At 33.1% G+C, this 8,825-nt stretch overlaps 1 protein-coding gene across 1 annotated transcript; it reads right to left on the reverse strand.

The window, feature by feature from the left end:
* Window positions 1–4,294: 4,294 nt before the first annotated feature.
* LOC125867836 (uncharacterized) lies at window positions 4,295–6,168 on the reverse strand. Its single transcript, XM_049548429.1, has 3 exons — window positions 5,065–6,168; window positions 4,764–4,943; window positions 4,295–4,684 (listed from the first exon to the last, which is right to left on the reverse strand). Exons 1-3 carry the CDS (start codon window positions 6,166–6,168, stop codon window positions 4,295–4,297), a joined length of 1,674 nt encoding a protein of 557 aa, XP_049404386.1.
* Window positions 6,169–8,825: the final 2,657 nt, after the last annotated feature.

The following is an 8,825-nucleotide window of genomic DNA, read 5'->3' on the forward strand; positions in this document are numbered from 1 at the left end:
AGGAAATTGCAACATGAATGTTATTCTATAATTTAATGTAATCTATTTCTGTTTGCATTTTTTCGCGCAAATTCTCCAATTTAGATTCATCAAATCAGGAAAGGAACCTCCTATGCGGCAACTCCCGTAAGAGAGGCAAAAATTGGTCCACCATCACCTTGTAAGCAATGAAACACTCTACTGCTTTCTTTGCAAGCAATTTCTGCAGACTCATTGCTAACATGTACCTGTGAGCATTAAGGCTATATAACTTCATTAATGGGTAGCATACCAAGGCTAGTTTTCTTAAGAGTAGCTAAATTGTCGAGATCCCAGCAATTTAGCTACTCTTAAGAATACTAGACTTGATATGCTTCCCATGAATGAAGTTATATGGCCTGAAATTTCTCTGAGGTACATGATAATTAGCATTGTTACGTTATCCATGGAGTTTAACCTTGAGACTGGAGAAATTGCTTGCAAAGAAAGCGGCAGAGTATTTCATTGATTACAATGAGATGGTGGGCCAATTTGTGGCTCTCTTAATATAACTAGTTAAAGCACATGCATATATATATATAGGGAAAATGCATAAGTACCTCCAGCCTATGCCCAAAATCTCTGAGACACACCTAACCTTTACTAAGGTCCTATTACCCTCCGAACTTGTTTTTTAATTAATTTTTTACCACTTTTCGGCCTACGTGGCAATATAAACCAGATATGTTGAAAGCTTTGTTCAACACGCGCTGGGCCCCACTTTTTCAACTTTCTAAAAAGTAAGCTATCAGTTCAAAAGTAGCTTTTACACTTCCCAAAATTTCAAAAAACTATCACTTTATGTTTTCAAGTTAACTTTACCAAAAAGGAAGAGAAAGGAACAAGGGAAAGAACATTATCTTCAAAAAATTGATTTTAAAAATTCGATTTTCAGACTCATAATTGATTTTTTATGTTGGATTTTGGTACTTAGTGTTCGATTTCAGTCATGCATGCGTGGGTCAATTTCAATCGTGCATTTGTGGGTCGATTTCATTCTTCTAAGTCATCAAGAATCGTGGTTGAGTTCAAAGGTTAGTTTTTTCTTGATTTTATTTTGTTAGCTTTTCGAAGCAAGGAGCAATTTTACTTATGATAATGGAAGTTTTTTTTTCTAAACCCGAAGAACAATAATAAAGAAGAAGACAACTGAGTTAATATTTTTTTTTTCAAGTTTATTTTAACACGTGACTAATTTTTATCGGTCAGTGCTGTCTAAAAACTGTACCCACGTGCCTAACATAGGTGAAGTCACGGACTCAGCCACGTAGGCCGAAAAGTGGTAAAAAATTAATTAAAAAATAAGTTCGGAGGGTAATAGGACCTTAGTAAATGTTAGGTGTGTCTCAGGGATTTTGGGCATAGGTTGGGGGTACTTATGCATTCCCCCCCCCCCCCCACCCCACACACACAGATATATATATATATATCACGTTAATTAATAATAAATAGCTTCTCGGCATAGTAAATAGACGTTTGATGCATACGAGTTATAAGTTCTAAAATGATATAAACACTTGATATATGGCGAACACACTATAATTATCATGTCAATTATTTTTATTATTATATCACATATACATCTTCTTTTTAACCTTAGAGAAGTACTGTACATATGATAGAGAAAAGAATAATTCTATTAATATGATTATTTTTTTTCATAAAATTTGTCTTTGAATAATTAATATAAATTGAGCAACACAAACTTTTCACAATGACTTATTCTAGATATATGGTCAATTTGAGGAATGAATGTTTCAACACATAAATAATAGACTAATAAGGTCAATAGATTATACATATAAATGAAAAGTTAAATAAAAATACAGCCTCAAAATCACATACTATGATCCATCCTTTATCTCCATTTTTGTGGCCCATTTTATTTTAGGGTATGTATTCTTTTTTTTTTTTAAATCATATTTGATTTTTCTCATTTAGTTATTCCTCTCTCTACTCATAAATAATAATCTCGAAAATATATTTAAACAAAAGTAGAACACTATATCGAGAGCCAAATAAGCATATCAAATTAACTGATTAATCTTTCATTATGCATTTCATCAATAATTAAGAAATATAGTAGAACATGAATTGTACATCACTATTTTCTTCATGTACGTAGGTCACAAAATATTCCAACAGAAAAACAAAATCATAAAAAGGTATATCAAAATATATAAAAAAAAAAAAAGGACATAAAATACTTAGGCTAGACAAGGAGGAGCGGATAAAAACAAAAGAAAATTATTGCACATACAAAATGATGAGCAAGATTATTTTTTTGCATGACAATCTCTCATCCTCTGCTTATCATTTACATGAAAACCATGCTAGGCATTTTATAGCAGTAGCTAGGATGAACTTTGAGTAGATATATAAAATTAATTTGCATTAAATTAGTTCAATGATTTTAGTCCATATCAAATTTAATTAATGGAAAAACTCTTTAAATACTCTTGATTTTTATAGCAAAAGAGAAATTGATTATTAATGTGAATTTGATTCATGTACAGATTTAAATGATTATTTATTAAATTGTTCAATACAAATCCTTTAAAATCTTGCTTTTAAATTGCAATGGAAAAATGTTGATTAATGTAAACCTCTTGGTTTTCTTCTGCAATCTTGCATTAACACGGGAAACGACCTTTCATTATAGTAATTACTATTTGAGTCCCACGTTTTTTTTTTAAAATTTGATATATATAATAAAGAAGCAACTTTTTGAAGGATATGTAATTCAATATTTATTGCATTTGAGGAGAAATTTTCACTATTTACTATTTAATTATATTTTATAACATTTTGTTTTAATTGTTTTAATGTAAGGATAAAATGGTAATTCAACTTTGAGTCTTGAACCCTGTAGTTTCATATTGCTAATATTTTTGCCCCTCCGATCAACAACAAAAATAACTCATAGTGAAATCCCACAAAGTGGGGTGTGGAGAGGATAGAGTGTATGCAAGACCTTACCACTACCTCGTGGAGGTGGAGAGGATGTTTCTGAAAGACTCTCGACTCAAGTGATGCAAAAGAAAGGAGTTATGAAAAGGAAAACGGCTTTAAAGAAAACATGACAATATACATGAAAAGAATATAGTAACATCAAGAAAATAGTGCAATCACCTAAGCATAATATACTTGCAAAGAATAGTAAATCTGGGTGTGAACACTTCAACAAGATGCATATATATGTTGAGGTTTCGATGAAACAAAAGCAACTGATGAATTAGTTAAACTTTAGCATTGTTGTCTTGTCTTAGTTTTAGGCTACATTCCATATCTTAAAAATGGTATGGATTACACAGTGGAAAGGTTTACTTCGAAAGTGCTTTAGCTGGATTTAAACCCTGGTTTCGGGGGGTGACTTCCATTAGCAACCTAGTGTTCCACTCAGAAAGATTTTACATCATTTTGTTGAGGTGTGACCATCTCATCTAAAAGTTTAAGCTATTTGAGAGAGTACACTTGTATTAGTTGATAATATTCTCAACAAGCCCCCTCATGTGCGGGCAAGATTCTTTTTCATGGACCAAGAACTTTTATTAGTAAATGATATTCTTAACACATTCGCCAAAATATTTTACTTCATCATCCTCCTAAATGAGTAAGGGAAATCCTATATAAATGAAATGACGAACATTTATATCTCTTCTACTATCCTACTCTCGTTGTTGGTTATTCAGGATGTTTTTCTGATTGTTCGGGCTGAGGATTGATCATTTGATCTGGTATAGAATTTGTTGTGTATTCCATTACATCTCATGCACATGGATATTGAGGAAGACAGAGGATAAATCCTGATATGATCACCTTGAGTATACATTGTAATAGGGTTTATTCGTCTACCTCTAATATCGACCATTAACAAACCTTCTCATTAAACATGTGTCATTCTTCTTGATTAATTAGAACAAGTTAAAAATAGTAAGATACCAGTTTAAGAAAAAATCACCACTTTCATGGATCAAATATTAAAGGAGCACAAAATCATACAGATCCGATGGAACATCGATAAATTGTACAAAAATACAATAGGGCTGATTAATTTCATAACTAATATTGTCATACTAAGGTATAATACATAAAAAGAAACCCCTCATAAATTTGGCTCCGTTTGTAACTTGCACACCAATACTGTAGGGCACCAACATAGAACTACTCTTGCATAGTTGCGATTCAGATTCAGTTATACCTGCATTAATGTTACAACCTTATTCATTAATAAAGATATATATAAATAACTAAACAAATGTTTGTTATGAGACAATTACCACTCAAACTCCAAGTTGATTTGATGAGCGCCTTCTCTTGTAATTGTAGAAAGGTTGGGTAAGGCTACGAACAATATGCACTGTTGTTCCCGTCCTTCCCCAGACCCTGCGCAGAGAGGGAGCTTACCGTATGAAGCTTCCCTTTCTTGACTTGTAATTGTAGAAATGTTGGGTAAGTCTATTGATAGCCCATTCTGGCTCGACCCTTCACCTAACCCCACACATAGTGTGGACTTGTCACACCGGGCTTCCCTTTCTTGTCTTGCAGATGCAGTTGATCCGAGGACTGTAAAGCTTTTCAATGCACTGTGCCAAGACATGTACTCACTACGTTTGTAACGTTTGGTACCATCTCTGTTCCAACCTTCCAGCTCATTCATTAGGACCTACAAATTCATAACATAAGTGTAGATAAAGAAAAGTGAAGATGAGAAATTATTTACTCATTATAATATCGCAGAATACCTGTATAAAGTCATGTTTTCGGGCATTTGAATTCACTGTCACCACTAAGGTCCGCGGATGGAAGTAACCAAAAAATTCAGCAAGAAATGATTCATATCTCGGTTTCAATGAAGATTGTATTACCAAATTTATATGCTTGATACAAAGTGGTTCAAGGTTGCTTTGAAATGTTACTTCTTCCTTCATTGACAACGAAAAATAATATTCAACACGAAATGACTTGTCAAACATAAAAGGAAATCCAATGGGAAAATAATTTGCTCTCAAATTATTGGAAAATACTAAATATGTAAGTACATACCTTTGCTCCAGTTGTGTCAGTTTCCAAGGACAGCGTGATATTTTCACCCAAATTTTCAGCAAAAGTTCTCAACTCAAGCAAGCTATTGGTTGCACGAGCACCCATCTCAACTTTCATTAGCCTTGATCCCACTACGGGACAGGGAGTTTGGAATTTAAAGCTATATATTACGTTGAACAATTGTAAATTAGGAGTAGCTATGAATGCTTCATCCAAATCGATGAGGTTATTCAATGTCAAACTCTCCAATAGAGGACTCACAATTTTGATTTCTTTCATTCCTCGACATAATTGAAGAGACAAGGATTTTAGAGATGGGAATGTTGAGCAAACATCATGAGGAAATGAGTCGGGAACATATGTAGAATCTATATGTAGGAGTTGTAGTTTAGTAGAAGCGAACAGATCAATTTTGGTGAAGGCTGAACTACACAAGTGAAACTCGAGGAGATTTTGAGCTTTTACTTCAAGTTTTTTAATTTTTTTGCGAGTATTGACATGAAGCTTTTTGAGATAATTGAGATGGGGGACTGTGAAGTCAATAAGGTTGTCACAATTTATCAAAGTTAACTCAACAAGGTAAGGACATTTGGGTATAAAATTGGAGAAGGTACGCGAAAAAATGCAAACAGAATGAAAATATAACTCTTTCAATGAAGGCATTACATTAAATTCTCGAATAATATTCATGTTGCAATTTCCTTTCATATGGAGAACAGTTAAAAATTTGGAATCTAAAATTTCGGGAGATGCACAATACCTAAAATTAGGTGGTACGAACAAATAAAGCTCTTTGCAACTGATGTTGTCTGCAGCAAGTTTAATAAATGGATCGACATGGTAGAGATCTGTGTCGGAGCATACACAGGATGCGTGAGGGTACAAATGAGAGTAGCCGCAGTATCCACAAGTTATGTTTTCAGAATGTGTTTGCACTAAATTGAGATTGTCGTCCAACGATTCTATTATTTGACGCCATTTTTTGGAAACAAGAGAAACAGTTGGTCTTTGTTTCAGAGTTACACAAGATAGGATTTTCTGAATGATGTCCTCTGGAAACTCCGGAAATATTTTATCTGAATTAGAATGAGTGTTCACGGCCATTACAAACAATACGTAAATATATAATTAGTTAGTATATATATTAACTATTATATTTTATTAATTTGAATAGACATAACAGTTGTGTTTGTAGAGAATAGCAGAAAAAAGTATAATCAGGGAACCTTCTGCTACCCCAAGATTGTTAACAAAGATTCGAAGACTCAACTAATGAAGAGGAAGCTAGAATGGAGAAAGAGTATTTTTGGATAAAAAAACTTTATTGTAGAAGAAGACTATTTGATTTGAGTTGTTTTTGGTTGTTTACAAATTATGTAGGGATGATTCTATATAGTGAGGATCCAGACTCTTCTAATCGTTTCTACAAATACCTCTCTTAAATATCTATTACTCTAGACTGTCTAGAGTTTTCTTAAGTACATATATTAAAAATATTTACTCTACAAAATTCTAGAGAATTCTACAAAGTATCTAAGATATTTTTGTACCTCCAAAAAATCAACTTTAATTTTCAAAATCGTTATATTATTTATACTTATGTAGAGATGGTTCTAGATACTGAGGATCCAGACTCTTCTAATCTTTTCTACAAATATCTCTCTTAAATATATAATACTCTAGACTGTCTAGAGTTTTCTTACGTACAAATATCAAAGATATTTACTCTTACAAAATTCTAGAGAATTCCATTTTTGTACCTCCAAAAAATCAAACTTTAATTTTTCAAAAGTGTTGTATTATTTATACTTATGTAGGAATGATTCTAGCTATTGAGGATCCAGACTCTTCTAATCTTTTCTATAAATATCTCTCTTAAATATCTAATACTCTAGACTGTCTAAGTTTTCTTAAGTACAAATATCAAAGATATTTACTCTACAAAATTCTAGAGAGTTCTACTAAATATCTAAGATATTTTCTGTACCTCCAAAAAATCAACTTTAATTTTTCAAAAGTGTTGTATTATTTATCAAGGAGGAGGGTTTGACCATACCTCTTAAATACTACAACCTTATTCCTAGCTGTACAAACCAAATTTATAATAAAATCCAAATTCACAAAATTTAAATACTAAATGCCTTTTTTTTGAGTTCTCAACAATGGGAGCTCTTTCACCAGGTTATTCATGGACCCTTCAAGACTTTAACGAATGTATGTTCAACATCGTGAACATTGTGAAAGTGGCATTGGGATGGAGACAAATGGAATATGATACCTGGGCGAGATTTTCAGCCAGACATTACCTCCGGTGTCTTACTGAATTTATCCCCGTCTTCAATATCACTTTCTCGATGTTCATGATGTCCACTAGATGGCCTCAATACCTCTGACACAGATCTCTACCATGTCGATCCATTTAGTAAACTTGCTGCAGGGAACATTAGTTTCAAAGAGCTCTATTGTTCATAGCCTTACCCAACATTTCTACAATTACAAGACAAGGCGCTCATCAAATTAACTTGGAGTTTGAGTGGTAATTGTCTCATAACAAACATTTGTTTTTGTTATTTCTACATAGTTGAATTAATGAATGAGGTTGAAACTTTAATGCAGGTATAACTGAATCAGAATCGCAACTATGCAAGAATAGTTCTATGTTGGTGGGACACAGGATCGGGTGCAAGTTACAAACGGAGCCAAATTTAGGAGGGTTATGAAATTAATCAGCCCTATTGAATGTTTGTACAATTTTACAAACAATTTAGACCTCCTTGAAAAATTGAGACATGAAAATGCTGATTCTAGCTTAAATTGGTATCTTACTATATATGTCATAATATGTATACTTCATTAATGATGGTATGCTAGTGAATGGTGAACCAAAATCTAAGTGATGGATTTTTACTTCCGGTTTTGATCGAAAGAGAGCTCATATAATAGAATGTACACGTCCATTAATAGTCACTGGATGAGGTCTCTTGACAGAATAAAAGTGTGAAAAGTAAATAACTCAAAGTAAAACATACAAGAGAGTTTCCCGTGGAAACCCCCTTGTTCAAGGGAGGAGAAAACCCCGACCTATCTCATAGGGTTTCAACTCAACTCCATTTCACTCAAAAAGGAGTAAAGACTTCAAATTACAAATCTCTAGTCATCTAGAAATCAAACTCTTAATCCTTTCCCCCTAACTGTAGCAACTCTACTACAAGCAAAAGAACTAAGCAACAACTCTATTGCTTACTAAACCAACTAACTCTAGTCGATTTAGACTTCAATAACCCAACATAATTAACTCTAGCTAAATTTCATTGGGTTCTAATATGAAAACTGATCTACTTCCTTTATAACTTAGGAATAGATCTTACAATATTAACCACTGAAATATAAACTCTAGCAGCAACTAAGAACAATGATAACTCTATTAGGTCCTCCGGCTGCTCTTGAGCAATATTCCGTTGAGAAAGAGGCTTTTGCTTTTGTGAAAAATCTGTTTGCAAAAACTTGTTTATGACAATAGAGAATAGACATATTATAGGATAGGCACAAACACACAAAGCAATTCCATTGGCTGAGGACTTGTTGTGCTGTGGGAGACGCGCACCAACCACGACAAGTATTGCAGAGTTGCAGGCTTTTGGACAGTTGTAGTATTTCATGTACGGACACTCTCAGTTTCGTCTAGGATCAGGTCCAAAGTTTTTTCAATCATCAAAACTTCATATACAACTTAAAACGTTTCTTTTATCTGAAAAGGTATC

This window comes from Solanum stenotomum, chromosome 6, assembly GCF_019186545.1.
Source record: "Solanum stenotomum isolate F172 chromosome 6, ASM1918654v1, whole genome shotgun sequence".
Lineage (NCBI taxonomy): Eukaryota > Viridiplantae > Streptophyta > Magnoliopsida > Solanales > Solanaceae > Solanum > Solanum stenotomum.

What these genes read in the sequence shown, in the direction of transcription:
- LOC125867836 (XM_049548429.1), bottom strand. Translation starts at nt 6,168, where the DNA reads ATGGCCGTGAACACTCATTCTAATTCAGATAAAATATTTCCGGAGTTT. An exon ending in CTGACACAACTGGAGCAAAG is followed by an intron (nt 4,944 to 5,064) that starts GTATGTACTTAC and finishes TTGTCAATGAAG; the next exon opens with GAAGAAGTAACATTTCAAAG. An exon ending in GAAAACATGACTTTATACAG is followed by an intron (nt 4,685 to 4,763) that starts GTATTCTGCGAT and finishes ATGAATTTGTAG; the next exon opens with GTCCTAATGAATGAGCTGGA.